At 47.0% G+C, this 17,008-nt stretch overlaps 1 protein-coding gene across 1 annotated transcript; it reads right to left on the bottom strand.

Annotated features, from left to right (window-relative positions):
- Positions 1–1,937: 1,937 nt before the first annotated feature.
- draxina (dorsal inhibitory axon guidance protein a) lies at positions 1,938–8,978 on the bottom strand. Its single transcript, XM_076268439.1, has 6 exons — positions 8,423–8,978; positions 7,225–7,400; positions 3,736–3,856; positions 3,316–3,408; positions 3,106–3,195; positions 1,938–2,431 (listed from the first exon to the last, which is right to left on the bottom strand). Exons 1-6 carry the CDS (start codon positions 8,976–8,978, stop codon positions 2,319–2,321), a joined length of 1,149 nt encoding a protein of 382 aa, XP_076124554.1. The 3' UTR covers positions 1,938–2,318.
- Positions 8,979–17,008: the final 8,030 nt, after the last annotated feature.

The following is a 17,008-nucleotide window of genomic DNA, read 5'->3' as shown; positions in this document are numbered from 1 at the left end:
CCCTCTGTAAAAGACAGATGCTCTCACGAGCAGCCCTGCCTCTCTGAGCTGGACTCAGCAGGTCGGCTGTGGCCGCTGTAGCCTACCACTGCGCTCGTTCGAGTGTTTTATAGAGTGGAGCGGTGAAGTGTGAAGTGGACTGCGGAGTCCTCGCGGCTTCTGCGTCAGAGCAGTGCTGTGGAAAATGCTTTGTGTCTCTGCCATCAGCTGACAAGGCTGCTGCACAGTGCCTCCATCGCAAATCCACCTGTTTTCTGTGTGTTTCCATGGACTTGTGTGACTGTGTGTGAGCGTGCATCTCTCTGTGTGTGTGTGTTTGTGCATGCTTTTATTTGTTTGTTTGTGTGTGTGTTTGTTTGTGTGCCCAGACCAGTGCAGAGGACAATGCTTTTTCATCAGTTCTATTATTGGGTTGACATCCCATGGTGAAGATCTGTACCGCCTGAAAGTAAGGAAACTCTTCAGTGTTCTTATGTTGGAGCCCCCATTCAAGTACTGACTATCTGGGCAGCCTCAACTCAAGTTTAGTGTATTTCTTGTTCATTGTATGAAATAAAAAAAGGCTATAAATGGAAGCACAAATACTTTATTTTGATGGTCCATTAAAGATAGTTGACAGAGACCATGAGTTGCTACAGAATAGAATATTGGAATAGCTAGGCTGAATTCCCAACTGCCAAGTAATATCCAGGACACTGCCCTCTACTTTTAAATCTCTTCTTCTTTACCAAGAAAGTGCAGAATATTTTTATGAATACGGTCTAGATTCTTCATTCAAAATGCGAGGCCAAGATTATGAATAATCCTTATTCTGAGAAACCCCTTTCTGTATGTAACTTTTCTCATCTGTTTTTCCTCGTTGGTGGAACACACTGCCAGTTCCTACAAGGGCAGGGACATCCGTCTCCATTTTCAAAAAACTCCTGAAGACCCAGCTCTTTAGAGAACATCTTCTCTCATAGCGCTACTTACAACAAGTCTTGCTGATCCTAGCACTTACCACCTGTCTTGAACTGACACTCAACTGTTTAAAAACCGTTTTCTACCGTTTTTTAATTTGTCCTAAAATTGTTGAGAGAATTGCTTTAAAACATAAACTGTTTACCATGTTGTTAGTCGCTTTGGTTAAAAATGCGTCAGCCAAATTTAATATAATGTAATGTAATGTATATGTATTTTGTAATATATTTGAAGTAGAGTCCTTTTGCATGTACACTATTTACTTCTGTGACAATACTGTCTAGACAACTGTAGTTTTCTGAAATTCTTTTGAACCCTCTGTATTTCTTCATAAAAGAGAGCGGTACAAAAGAGTACCATTTCAGGTGTTTAATTATGACAGTTTGAGCTGGAAAAAAACATCATAAACAAAGGAGACATACAATAAGTCTAAGAGGTGTACAGAGTAGATTTTCCATTCAAAGATAAGAAAGAGCTTAGAGAAAGGAGGTGGCCATCTTTCTCTGTGACAATAGCATCAGGCCACTGGCAGTGCAAGTCTTCACGGACGCCTCCTCACTGTCAAAAGACCAGACAATCCATCCATCATCTCATCTCTCCCTGTTTGCCATTCATCTCTGCCATTATCTACACACATCCATCACTGTCTCTCACCCTCTTCCCTATTAACAGACAGATTTGACACTCCTCTCTCCCGAGAAGACGAGTCCTTCAGTCACCTCAAAATCATAGACAAAAAAAGAGAAAAGAAACAAGTGTCCTGTTATGAGACTGGCATAAATAAAGCATATTAAAACGGAACAAATGGAACAGCCATCTGTCACTGTGACGTTAACAAGCACCACTGAAGCATGATGATGGGATGTTACATACATACAAGAAGAAAAAGACATGGTCGCTCAGCTTGTCTCATAGACAGAGACTACTATGTACAGTGCAGACTAGAAGAGCAAGAAGCTTGCACAATCACCTTTGACACACAGTACATACACTCACAGTAGGATGGGGGTGAGAAGGCAGGGGGTGTGGAGGAATGATGGCCAGGCTAGCTGGCACTGTTGGCATTTGGCATGATCCACCCCCTCTCCCTCCACCATCCCCTGCTGTGAGGATTGGACTGTGTGCCTGACAAACAGGTGGGTATGTAGGCCATTTGTTAGCATCTTCATCCAGTTCTCTCTCTCTCTCACATACATACACTCTTTTTCTCTCTTCCCCACTCCCTTACACACACACACACACACACACACACACACACACACACACACACACACACACACACACACACACACACACACACACACACACACACACAAACACACAAACACACACACACACACACAGACTCTGTCTTTCCCTCAGACGGTGATGAAAGCTCCCTGGTCACTGTTGGCGGACTCCGGCTCCACGCAGCGGCCTTTTCGCCGAGTCACACGGCGCTTCCGGTGGAACTTAGCGTAGCAACGGAGCCCTGCAGCAACACAATTTACTGTGATTTTAGAAAAGGTACAAAAAGTTCAAGGCTAAGCTCTATACCATTATGTAGTTTCTTCTTAGTAATTTCAGTGTTCAATCTCACTGTTCCTAAAATTGCTTTCTGCTAGAAGAAATTTGATAGTATTATAAAAGTGGCTGATCATTTGTCTGCCATAGTCCATTTAACCCCTATGTAACCCCCATTGGGTAGTCTAGCACTATTTTCCTGGGTCTTCAGCTGTCTTCATCAGGCTGTTAGTTAGGGGGAGGCCAAGCATGAATTCCATAAATTGTCTGCAGCTAGTAGAAAGTGTTCAACTGATACACATTTCGAGTTTTAAAAAGTTCAAAATATTTTTTTTTTGGCCAAAAATGGCTTGTGCCTGAGATTGAATCCATTGGCCAATTCCATTTCACACCCTGGCACTGCTTCAATATTATTTCATTTCAAGGCAATGAGCTGACCCTGGTGCCAGCGCTCGGTGTATATTTGTGTATTCTGTCTAGTGCGCATTTGTTTGATGTATTCCATGCATTTTTTGATGCATGGTTTGATATGATAATAAAATGCCGGTCATCTTTGAGGGTAGATGACAATTGTTTTTGTGAATTTCCTTGGCTTACTGTGCAGTATGTCTTTGCATGAGGCATGCGGCATTCAACACTCACCTTCCTCGCACATGCAGTCATCATAGCACTTATTGTTGAGCCCTCGGCTGTGCAGCTTGCATTCATGTTGCCTCAGGTCACAGCAAGAACCTAGAGGTTATGGGCCGAATTTTGAAATATACCAAAAAGGACTGGTCAGTTAAGCTGTTAGTTATATTATTCTTTCTCTTCATTGGGTTTTGTAAGTGGAAGAAGGTGGGGGCTACTGACCAGGCAGACAGTCCAGGTGGTGGTCACATGGCTCAATGACATCTGCATCGACAGTCACGTTCATGTTGCTCAGGTTCTTACTGCGTCGCTTATCTGCATTACACACACCCAGTGTCACTCATTTTATTCATTTATAAAGGGCACAGTCATGCACAGGCACACGCACACACACACACACACACACACACACATACAGGATGAGCTCTACTTAAAATGCAGAGAAATGGTGCTATTTGTAAACCCTGGTGTGGAAAATGAGAAAAACTACGAGTGCAACATTTGCATTTTTTGATTAATCTCTTCCTCCCACCAAATAAAAAAAAACACTTGTAGATTCACTGCACCACTTTAATGCAAATCTGATACCTGCAGCCACAGTGCCAACAACTCTCACCCTGGGAACTGTTTTTAGGGGCTGACCTTTTTTCTTGGACGAGGGCCAGGAGTCCACAGGCTTCATGTCCTCGTAGTCAGTCCAGTCAAACAGGGTCATGTCCAGAGTGGGCATCACCTCGCCCTGGGCCTTCCCTCGGCCAGACTTCTGCAGACACATCGCACAGCACAGCTCAGCAACTAGTGATTAACCACTGATTAAAATTATCAGCATGTATAAACCTGCAGAATAGTCTTTGAATAGTATTTTTGGCAATACACATTTAAAGGGTTAAGCACACACATTTGAAGCCTTTAGAAGAGTAAAATAAATTTGAATGTCAAACACTGACACAGAAAAATGTTTTACTCAAAAGATGCACTGTTGACTTTATGAGGAATGCTCAAACCTTGCTGGGCCCATTGTTAAAACATTTATGGGCGTTCTGATCACAGAAACCCACTCAACACCCAAACCGCACCCCAACCAATCTGAAGAGTATTGATGTTTGAGCTTCAACAGAGAAATGGTTTACCTTGCCTAACCCCCACCCCCCACCCCTGCCCCCAACAACCCCATATCCACACACACACAGACCCCTTAACATTCCCCATGCTGCCACCTGCTCTGCGCAGGGCCGTAAAGCTGACAGCACTCCAACAGAACCCACTCGCCAGTGATTTACAGGCACTCCAAGAGCTGCTGCGCACAACGTAATTGCCTTTGCCTGGGTACCGACAGAGACTCTGTTCAAAGACATTAAGCAGGAGATAGAGAGTAGAGAGAAGAGAAGAGTAGAGAAGAAGGGAGCGGAGAGGAAGAGAAGAGCAGAGGAGTGGAGGAAAGAAAAGAGAAGAAAAAAGAAGAGAAAGAAAAAAGAGAAATGAATATGTATAAGAAAGAGGGTGATATGGGGGGTGAGGAGGTGTAGAGATGTGAGAAGAGAGGTGGGGGAGTGACATGCGACAAAAGAGAAAGAAAGAAATAATACATTACAGTGAATAGTGAAAAAAGAAGAGAAAGGGATGAGAAAAACATGATATTCAGTTGAAAGAGACAGGAAAGAGAATACGACTAAACAGGAAAGAGGTAAAATACAGAGAGGAAAGTCCAAGTCCAAGTCTCTCTCTCTCTCTCTCTCTCTCTCTCTCTCTCTCTCTCTCTCTCTCTCTCAGGAGACAGCAGAGACCCAGGGGGTTGAGGCACAACATAACGTACCTGACCAATGTCACCTACACTTTTATAGTCAAAATTCAGGCGTTGTTTCACAGAGCTTGTCTCTGTGTGTTTATGTGTGTGTCTTTGTTTGACGGTGTACAACTAAGTTCTATCGATATGTGATCCAGGCATTGATATTCACAATTAATGGTAATCAAATCACGCTGCCTAATAAATGCACTGACCAAAGAATATGAATCGATCTTGCAAAACAAATCATTAACGTCGCATGGACTGGTATAATACCAGAACCCACTGCGACACATGAGCGTAAGCCAGGCAAGCCGATCGAACCCTCCCCAATGCGTCTGACCCTCCAAAAAAAACAGCATCAATTAGATGCACGGATCGAAGCTTAATTAAGAGCGCTCGCGGCGACAACGCGCCACCGAGGAGCTGATTCCAGACAGCGTTGGCGTCGCCATCGCTCGCAGTGCCACTGACAGCACAGAAACAAAGAGATCCACGCCGTGGGTGACAGCCACTCACAGTTGGAGCTGTAAACAGTGAAGAAAAACAGTCTCTGATTTTCTCTCTACATGAACCCGAGATGACATCCCCCCACACTCCCACAGAAACCACATGAACTCCACACGAAACACAGCAGTGCAAGACAGCGCTACGCACAAGAACAAGTGAGGCCATGTTATGTGCACGGAGTAAGACATTCTGCTTTGTAATTTTGTCCTCACTGTGATGCAATATAGGACTTGAATATTGGACAACCACAGATTTCATTCTGAGGAGAGGATGTGGCGTATTTTTGAAAAGGCATTCCATTCCAGACCAATGCAAGAATGGATGCTGGAAAAAACAAGCTGAATAGGCAATAGAGGCAATAGAGGCATTAGATGCAATAGAGCTCACTGTGTTAATACTGGCATGCTTGTCCCATCCACCCTCCATTTGAAAGCACATACATGTTGCCTCACATACAGTATATCACATTTTCATCATTGCGTAAGTTCTCTAGCCAACTGATGATGCCATTATGGTAGCATTCAGCTATGTGCTAAATGGGCCACACAGCAAAAAATATACTAATATGGTCACAAGTCATAAGGAATTCGTCATGTTTCAGTTCTGCTTTTCTTGAGGAAGCACTATTCGTCTGTGGATGAGGTTGTGAGAGCATGAAGATGGATGATCTGTGTGGTTATTGGTGCAAAGAAGGAACAAGAGGGATACTTTTCTCCTCCCAGTAGCAGAAGGGCTGGTGGGTAGCGGAGGTGATTTGTGTGTGTGTGTGTGTGTGTGTCTGTATGTTTGATTGGAGACGGGAGAGGTACTGTAGCTCCGGCCCCAGGGCTGCACACACACCAACACTGTATCAGCCCACTTGATGGGGCTCTCACCTCCCAATCAGCCAGAGCTGCACTCCAGTCTCACCGCACCACACTGCTGCCCCCTCCCCTTCAGACTGTGTGTAGGCTTAGTGGAACAAGCACACACACACACACACACACACACACAAACACACTTGTGTGCAGGCAAGGATGTACAGGCACTCACACACACACACACACTTGTGTGCAGACAAGCATGTACAGGCACACACACACACACACACACACACACACACACACACACACACACACACACACACACACACACACACACACTTGTGTGCAGACAAGCATGTACAGGCACACACACACACACACACATACACACTTGTGTGCAAACAAGCACACATACACAAGTTAACACACACACATTCACACCTACAGGATCACACTCGGGGGGCACACAAGCAAGTCATGATGAGGTGGGATCAGAACCAGTTAAAGAGCTGGCGCTGGACCAGGCCACAGTCCAGTCCTTGCCAAGCTGACCCTTTCAATAAAACGTGTTGATTAGCTATTCCAAATGATGAGAATGGATAATGAGCCCGGGAGCAGAGATGACTACAAGGGGAAAATAAGCAATTATTTTTCACTCGTCCTTCCCAACACCCAGGCTGAACAGATAGGCCCCTGTTGGCTTGCATTTGTGTGCTTTTATTTTTCTTTTCTTTTTTTTCTACGGGCGTCCAGAAAAGACCTCATTCTGCCTTCCTCTCGCTCAGTCTGTTTTCAGGCTCGCATAAAAAGACGTGAAAACGGGCATTGAGCGGTGTACGTCATGCGTAAACTCACATCACACCGGGGGAGTCGGCAGAAAAGGATTAGCCCTTCTCTCTGCTTGGCATCGTCACCAGGGAAAGGACATTGTGGCAAATAACAAGCCCCAAGTCCCAAGTATTCATGGATCCCTCAGTGTGTGTGTGTGTGTGTGTGAGTGTGTGTGTGTGTTAGTGTGTGAAAGCATATAGATACCTGGGGTTTGGTGGAGGCCGGGGGTAACGTGGGGAAATGCTCGCTGGTCACCATGGCAACGGGGATGCGGGAGGCGGGGGAGGGGTCGCGAGAGGGGAGAGCAGGGCTTTGGTTGGGGGTAGAGGGGCGTTCCACGAGCATGTCCCTGTCTTTCAACTCAAGCTCGGGAGGAAAACCTGCATGAAGGGAGGGAGGGAGGAAGAGTGAAGGAGAAAGAGAAGCATAGAGAAGGAAAGAGAGAGAGATTCAAAATGTTGGAATGATAAGAGGGATGGTAATAGAACACAAAGGACAGGAGATACACAGAGATAGGAGAGAGAGAAAGAGAGGGAGAGAGAGAGAGAGAGGGAGAGAGAGAGAGAGAGAGTGAGAGGAGCAAAATGATGGACACAGGAGAGGAGAGCAGTGGGCGGCATGAACATGCAGACAGGACAATAAATATTCCCTCTCTCATGACATTGTGGGGGTGATCTGTTCTTTAAAGATAAGAGAGCATCTATCAATCAGGCCTGAAAGTCATTTCAGAGATGTCCAGCTGACAGCTGATGAGAGACCTGAAGGTTCCAACGACCCAGTTTCAAATATATCCAGAATGAAACATGACAATTTATGATTGTCAAACAATTTTGACATTGAAATACATCATGGATCCATATGTTTTTAGAACCAATCTTGTAAAAGGACGTTTAGACTTTACAATATAAAAATACTCTATATGAAGACTAGATATTTTCCAGGCATCATTAAAGAAATGCTAGATGGTATGGGACAGTTACAATGTAATATCTTGAAGATCAAACAGACACATTGAGCAAATTCCAGACCATTTAAGCTCACTTAGCGTTGTGCTTAACACTTCATTAATTGATCATAGGCTAGCTACAATTTGACAAAGCAACATGACATTGGAGATTAGGTGGGGTTAGCTTAATGGTTAGTAACATAATATGCACTCATATTAAAGTACATAGTATGTTTAAAGAATATCATGAAATGAGACCAAATACTTAAACAATGAATCTGGTTAGTAACGAAATTCAAATGAACTGGTAAAACACAACGAGAAGTTTTAGTGGTTTATGTCCTCTCATTGAGTACAGACACACCAGTGGAGCACCAGAATTCACACATCTACTACACAACTAGACTGCTGAATGTAAAAGCCTGAAGTACAGACCTGACCCCTCCCGGACCTCACCATGTCTGGCCTTCTCCTTCCGTCCACCATGCCGCTTGTGTTCGGCCTGATGCCCATGTCCGTGCAGGTGCCCGTGCAGGTGCCCGTGCTGGTGTCCATGTGCGTGCCCATTTCCCTGCCCGTGCCTCCTGCCCTTCCTCCCCAGCTCTCCGCCAGGTGGATGGTTGTCTCGGGCATGGGAAGGGGCACCTCTGAACCCCCGGTGGGGTCTCTCCCTCTCCCTGTCCCCCGGCCCCATCTCCAGCCGCACGGGACTCAGGCCCTCCAGGCCCGGGCCGTCATCTTCGGGCCGGGCAGGGTGGTGCACTGTGGGCCTCTGGGACAGCAGTCCAGCGCTGGCCTTCCCATTTCTGCCACCGCCACCGCCGCCGTGCTTCCTGCGGTGGGGTCCGCCCCCCGCCCCCATCTCAGGGTCCAGGAGCAGGGTATTGTCGCCCCCTCCTCTTGCGACGGAGCCCCTCTTGGGGTGCGTGGGACCCAAGTTTGTGGACAGAGCAGAACAGGCCAGAGAGGCAAGGAGCAGGGCCCAGGGCAGCCAGCAGCCGGGAGCGGCCATCTTTTTTTTTTTTAAAAACAGCACGACCTGCTGGAAAGACCACAACGAGAGCGTTCATGTCAGAGAGTTGTCCATCAGTGCCAAACAAAACAGAGTTGCAGCTTAAGGATCACAGATGAAACACAAACACATGCAGGGCAGTCAGCCAGGAATACAACTATTTCTGAGAGCAAACAACCTTGGCCCAAGCATCAGTGGAAATCACATTAGTCAAAGCAAACATGGCCGAGACGCAACTGCACAGAGGCAATCTGACAGCAAAGTTATCGGCTATGAACGCAAACGCTTTGGTGAAAAACATCACAAACAGCCCACAGACGAGCTAAAAGTGTCTATAATCTCAAAGGCACACATGTCAAGGGAGACATTTAGCAAAAAATATGGAGACCAGACATTACGCTGGGGGAGATGGGGTAAAGCAAGAATAAGCCTGTGGCACATTGCTCCTCTGGAGGAAAATCAAAGAGGATGAGACTGCGGAGTCTGGCTGTGGAAATCAGTTGACACGCACATGTTCTTCAAGCATGCATCTCAGATCCTCCACCTCCCCTTTCTTGTTATTGGAGGGACCTGAAGGTCGTGCTGCCTCCCAAATCAACATTCTCTTCGTATCCTTTGTTCTCATAGACAATGCGAAGCCTTAGCCACACACAAGCATACCCACGAGCACATACATGCACACTCATGCTCTCTCCAAGTATCTCTCTCTCTCTCTCTCTCTCTTTCTCTTTCTCCCTCTCTCTCTCTCACACACAAACACACACACACACACCAACCAGGGGAGCCACTTGTCCAAGTCTCCTATGGGGCTGTGCACAAGGACACCAGAGGATAGGACAGACACACACAGATGGAGAGATGGAGAGGGAGAGAGAGAGAGAGAGGAGGAGGAGGATGTAAGGAGGAGGAGGGGAGCTGGGACCTAGCCTAAGGCAGTCCCCATGGTAATCATCACAGAGCCCCTATTTGGAGCTCTGCTCCCCTGTGCTCTCTGCCAGGGGTTGCTGTGTTCAGCATCCGTCGCTGTTGGTTCTGCACGCAGCCGCCTTGCTCCACAGCCCACGGTAAGATCTATGGTAACTGGGGCATGTTCACAGCAGGCCGCCGCTACGGAGCAGTTTGCCCACGGTGAGCTCGATTTGAGCTCCAGTTACTAATCACCGATTTACCCGCATGTTTCATCGGCACGGAGCGCACAGAGCACGGAGTGGACACAAACCATCCGGCAGACTAATCATAGCTGTCGTTGCACAGGCCGAGTCCATTGGCTTACTGAAGACATTGATGGGTGGCGTTGAGGGATTTTTTTGGGGGGTTCACTGTCGGTACACAGGAAGGGGGCGGGAGAGTGCTCCCCCTGCCCAAAGGATTTGGAGGCTGTTCATCATGGGGGCAACCTGCTGGCTGGGCAGAGGGAGGCCAGTCTTTTGTGGCGAAGAGAGATGGCCACTCGCACAGAAAATCAATGCCAATGGTGTATTGAGCCGCTGCTGGGGCTGTGAGCGGAGATCGATTTGTTGAGACTGGCCTACTCCTGACACGCGCACACACACATACACACACACACTTACAAATGTGCAGACAACATACATATGCATGCTTGTAATGTACGCACATACACACATTCTCCCCATTATACATATGTACACACACACACACACACACACACACACATACACACACACACACACACACACACACACACACACACACACACACACACACACACACACACACAAATAAGTCTGACTCTTACTCTGTCTATACCTCACATACACACAAGTCAACACACACACACACACACACACACATACTGTACATGTACTCTGAGATGAAGAAGGTGTGTTTTGGGGCCTTAAAGGATTAACTCTTGGGCATTCACAACAGAGCTATTTGGGAGCGTCATGACAAAGGCAAAATGGAAGAAGGTGCATTCTGGGAGGGGAGAATGTGATGGCTGCCAAGGGAAATCTGCCCCTGCCATTGTGGACCCTCTGCTTGGGAGTCGCTACTGTGCCACTGTGGTTTGCAACAGCAGGCTGCAATACCAGCTATGCAGTTTACCAGCTCACAGAGAGAGGGGGGCTTAGCTGCCGAATTGTACGCCTCTGTGAATGCTCAGCTTCATGTGGGAGAGAGTGAGCTATTAAAGGTCTGACAGAGATATGAAAGAGAGGGTGAGAGAAGAGAAGAGAAGAGAAGAGAAGAGAAGAGAAGAAAAGAGAAGAAGAAAAGAATCAGCAAGAGAAGAGAAGAGAAGAGAAGAGACGAATCAGCAAGAGAAGAGAAGAGAGATTAGAGAAGAGAAGAGAAGATAAAAAATGGTAAGATCTGGAGGGGGGTAAACATGCACTGCTTTGTTCTCCTTTCTCACTTCAAATACCAGGCTGATAAAAGGCAAGCTAATATTGAAATCCCTCAATTGTTTGAAATGAAGCCGCTTCTTTACAGGACTTCACATTATAGCAGAGCAGAGGAGGAATGTGGCACACCAACCAAGGTATGAAAACACTGAATAAAACAGCAGCACATCTCTGGATGAGAGACACAGATTGTTGCCTCGCTCCGACACAAATAATACCAGCAGAAAAAATGGCAGTCCAATCGAAGAAACCACCACAAGAACAACAACTAACAAACTAAATAAATAAAAACAGAGCCGAGGAGTCTTCAGTGAAGAGCCTCTACAAATAGCTGATTGACCCAGAATCTGAATAAATGTGGTGATAGTTATTTCCCTCACTTTTGCTCTTCTCCGCCAACTCTCTCTTTCTTACACTCTTCCTGTCTCCCTCTTTATAGCTCCCCCCTTCCTCAGAAGGGTTGCACTCCCCACTTCGTAATTCCCTTTCTGTCTGTCTTTCTCTTTATTCCTCTCTCTCTCTCTCTCTCCCTCTCTCTCCTTCTCTCTCCCTGTCTCTCCGTTTGTCAGCGCCCCCCACTTGAAAGCCACCTCCGGCCGCAGCGGGGGCCCCCTCTGCGCTCTGTGTGCTGCGTGTCTCATGTCTGTCTAACAGGTGGGGCTTTGAGGAGGCCACCTGATGAGGACCCTAATCAAAGCCCCTCGTGCGGAGGAGCTGCCGGCCCCTGCCTCTCATGAGCGGCCCTCACGCTGGGCACCGTGGGCAAACGCTGTGCACGCACGCACACACACGCACACACGCACACACACACACACCCATACAAACACTGATACACACACTCACACATACACTCATACACACACACACACACACACACACACACACACACACACACACACACACACACACACACACACACACACACACACACACACACACACACACATAGAAACACGCACACAGACCCATACAAGCACTCATATACACACACATACACACACACAGAGGCATACACATAGACATACACACAACCTCCTTTTGCAAACGTTCACAGTGACTGACATGAAACGGAGGAGCTCGGCGGGTGACAGCGCTCAGCTCAGTCGGTATTGCATGGAGGATGAGTGCCATGCAGAGGAGGAGGGAGAGAGGGGTGGAGGGAGAGAAGCATATAGAGAGAAATAGAGAGAGGGAGAGGTGGGGTGGCTCTTGTTCCTTTGGATGTGTAGAGTGGAAAAGAGATGAGAGCAAGAGGACGACAAAGAGTAAAGGAAAGGTGAAGAGTTTCCTGAGAATAAAGGGACTTTTAGAGAGACCAAGGCCAATCAGAACTGGAGTTACAGAAAACAGCCCTGTATGGTATTCTGTGGAGTGCACACATTTCTATAAGTTATCAAGAATGACTCTTTAGCCTCCTGGGTAGACAAGCTGTATGTACTATTAGCAGTGCTTTAGTACTTCCAACGTGATATCGGTACAGTATATCTGCTAGGTTAATGGTTTCATGGCTTAAGACACTTGATATTAATGATAAACCACAGACTAGTTACTAATTAATTGGTCAAAAATGCTCACTGTCAGTTTCTGTAAATGGGATTAAACTGCACCGAGTGAGTTCAGGGGGAGCGGAGAGGTAACTAAGCAGCAGGAGGACCTGAAAAAGCAAAGCCGATCCACACCATTATGGTTGTGTTTGGGACAGCCATGCAACGCATGCTGGGACAGGGACTGGTGCTGGCTTTGGATGGCCTGGGCAGTGATGACAGCTTTAATGCGCTTTGCTAACTTCGCCTCTCTCCTCCTGCTGAGCGGCAAACCTCCAGGAGCCATCTGGCGCTCCCGCTCCAGCATTAGTAGCACTGGAGCATCGGGGCCTCTGGGCCATCTGAGCCAGGCCCTGGACAAAAGGCTCTCCTAATGGTGGGAATTAAGACGGAGCCCTCCTCCGCGATGAGGAGCCTGCTAGCGATCAAACAAGAACATGGCAGGAGGTTCTCCTTGGGTTCCCATAAACAGATTATGGGCATCATGCTGTAGAGGGCTGATGGAGAGGCTTTTTTTTTTGTTTTCTCTGCCCAGCTAGAAGCCTGCGTGGTGGAGCTTGTTTCTCTGTGGCTGAACAGGAAACAGCCTGTCCATTCAGCTGGAGTCAGGTGGACTTTGCCCTCTCTCATTCTCTCTCTCTCTCTCTCTCTCTCTCTCTCCAGATTGTGTTTGCACATGTGCATCTCTCTCCCCATGTGCCCTCATAAGCCATCACCCACTCTGCTTATTTTTGTCTCTCGTCACGTCTCCTCATCTCATTTTCGCCTCTCATCTCCCTCATTTCTATCTCTTCATTTTTTGTGTTTGTTAGTCTCCTCACCTTTCTCTCTCTTTCTCTCCCTCTCTCTATCAACAGGCCCAGGCATTGCGTTGAGCAGAGGGTTGACGCATCGTTGGCGTCTTAAGGACCCACTCCAGAGGGAGGTAGACAGCCATGACTAATGCACTCGCTCAGGGACGACAGAGGTGCGACTTAAATCTCAGCATGGAATCAAGCACAAGGCTGGGCCATGAATCCAAACACAAGGCCGACTGAAAGCAGCGGGGTCGATGGGAGAAAGATTAGTCGCCGGGGAAGACGACCACAAGCCACGTCTCGGCCCATTTTAAATACACACCGATAATGAAGATGTACAGGGCAGACAATAGAGGAAACAGGCAATAGAGACACATTCATGGGAGTAAAATGGAACTTCTGCCACCCGAATGTGAAAAACTGTGTATAGAATAGTACAGAATAGAACAGAAGAGAATAGAGGGGTTAGAGTTTAGAAAGCCAAATGGTCCTAGAGCCAGTGGTTCAGATGAGCGCAATATTATTCTGCAGGTCAGCATCAGTGTGCTAAAAGAATGCTGTAGTTGCTGCACCAGACTGTTTTGGCACCTTCACACCGTGAGCTGCCGGAGTTTTGCCGGTTCTAAATGCACCACGGCCCTCAGCCCTCAGAATAGCCTAGGTGCTAAAATTGCCATAAGCAAGATCCATCTGCTGGGGAGAGAGAAAGAGGGAAAGGGGGGAGAGACAAGGGGGGGGGGGGGACAAGGGAGAACAGGAAAGAGAGATATAGAAAGAAGATAAAACAAACAAACTAATGAAGGTAGAGGCATGAAAGAAAAATAGGTGGAATGAATTTAAAAAAAGACAGAAAGGAGTGAATGAATAAAATTGAGTGCCCACAAAAAGAAAACAGAGAGAGGAGGGGGGGCTCGGAATCTGATTGAACGGTTGCCTGATTGCTGCAGGTGCAACAGATGTGCCGGGGTGATGACAACACCGCAGCGGTATCTCACGGCGACACCAGTGGCTCCCCGCCACGCTGCCTTTATCGTGTGAGTGAGCGCGCTGGCACCGTGTTTGACGCTCGCACAGTGGGGGCCTCCTCACCAAGACGCCCACAACCAACCAACCACACTTCCAGCTGCGCCGCTCTCACAACCCTCTGTCTCTCTCTGTCTCTGTCTCTCTCTCACACACACACACACACAGATGCAAACACACCCATACAACGCCACCTTTGCATTATTAATGTACATAAAGTTAGGCGTCTGGACACAATAACATCAGTAACTTATATTTCTACATAATATAGGTGTGAAGTATAAAAATCCTCATTCAGGGATGAGCAGATGTAGACTTTTCATTCCACTTTACTCAGAGCCACTGTCAAGTGTCTCATTTTGAGCAGAGATTGTGTTCTCTGAACGACCCGGCCTGTAAATATTACCAGTGCACAAGACAAGAGCACGTCAGTGACACCTGCTTCAGAAGAGGAGCCCTCTGCTCTACCCCCAGGGGCCTTTGAGCTTGTCATTATTGAGCTGTGCTTATTAGGAGCGAGCGGGGTAGCACTGCGACCAATCTGGACTGCGCAGGGGCACCAGCTGCCACCTGCGTCCATCAAACACGCCAAAACCACCGCGCTGACGGCTAGCGTTACAAATCATACGAAGGGGCTGTATTGATCTGCACCGTGCCCCCCTCTGTCTCTCTGTGGACTGGTCTTCTGTGAGCAGGAGGACCCAGGAAATAGCCTCTGGGGTCAAAGATGCATCACTATATTTCATTAAGGAGACCAAAGGCGGTCTGGCTTGCTGGGTGTCACAAAGGTCCAACGTGCCTGCTCCTGCTCTATACTTGTTGTTGTTAGTATCAGTAGCCCAGAGAACAGGAAAAGTCCAGAGAAAATGTACAGACAAATAGGAGTGTGATTGTTGCTGATTATCGCCTTATTGGGTTTTTGGTGTTAGTGTGAGGAGCAAGGTCTGTTCTGTGGTCAGTGGGGTATAGGCTGTAGGGGCAACAGCAGGAGTGGGAGGAGACAGAGGAGGGAAGGCCGTGAGCGGGGGAGCAAGCCTTCTGCCTGGAGGGTGAGAACGCCACAGCCTACCAGGTGTGAACAACGTCACTCCCAGTTGGACGGCAATCTGTGCATGTGACAATGCTCTGTGTGTGCCATGGCTTGACAAGCAGTGCCACTGAACAGCAAACGGCACAAAGCTGGTGGCACAATAAGTGACTCATAACTGATCCGCTAAGACAAAAATAATCATTTCCACAGTGGAGCCAATCTGAAGTGGCTAGGCTGACTTTAAGGAGATACGGATATGAAATATCACAAAGTGCACAGCATTTTATCATCTGACGCCGTATGGTGGATTTGGTATGGTGCATTTTAAGAGCCATTTCAAAGTTTGCTCATTTCCCCCTCAAATCACCTGAATAACCCTCTTCATCTTGGCGCTGTGTCTGAAACCAGACTCGATTTAATGCTGATCATCCAGATTTTATTTTAATTAACTCGCGAGGCTGGCTTGCTCGCGATAGTGGAACAAATATGTCTGGGGTCTGCTTTATATTCACTTTTAATTGCATGGCCTCATGAAGAACACCCGCTCACCCCAGTAACCTACACACCAGCCACACTGAATTAATGGAAATTTACACCCTGTCAATGTAATGAGCATCCCAGCACCCTTTAAATCCTTTGGTCAGCAAACTGAATAAATAATTTACACAAACAGTAGCCTATACATCAAAAGTGCATATACTCTTGCTTAAACCAATAAGCATGTGATATTGCAGCATAAGGCTGCTTCCTCTGACAGCAATAAAACATTTTATTACTAGTGAATGGATTACTGTCACAAAAGGGACCACCAAAGCAGGCATTCAACCATTGGGAAACAATGGTCATTTTGTAACATAGAGGTCTTTTAAAAAAAAAAAAAAAAAAAAAAAAAACTTACTTTAGAAAATTTTATTTACAATTGATTCAGATTTTTTCCTAATTTTTAAGACCAATTGACGAGGAGTAGCGGTCCTTAGTGTTGAAATTCAAAACGCGGACACTTGGGCTACTATCAGAGTCGTATTTAGCCTATACAAGTACACGTTTTGACAAACTAACATTAAAAACAAATAGAAGTAGTAGGCTACTATTTAAAACAATTTTACTCACCCGTGCGAATAAATTCGTTGAGATTGTGAGAAGCGCTACGGCAGACGGGTCATAGGAGATGCGCGGATTGGGGGATGTAGCCTGCAGACTCAGGAGTGTAGAATGTGGATGCCTGGATGCAGGCTGGGCTAAAAAGAGGATCCGAGCTCCAGGCGCGTCACCG

This window comes from Alosa pseudoharengus, unplaced genomic scaffold, assembly GCF_046254945.1.
Source record: "Alosa pseudoharengus isolate Yale_2024_CS ecotype anadromous, Long Island Sound unplaced genomic scaffold, YU_APseudo_1.1 YU_APseudo_1.1_scf_5, whole genome shotgun sequence".
In the NCBI taxonomy this organism is placed as follows: Eukaryota; Metazoa; Chordata; class Actinopteri; order Clupeiformes; family Clupeidae; genus Alosa; species Alosa pseudoharengus.
Note: the sequence above shows the minus strand (reverse complement) of the source record. Positions and strands in the feature narration are given on the sequence as shown.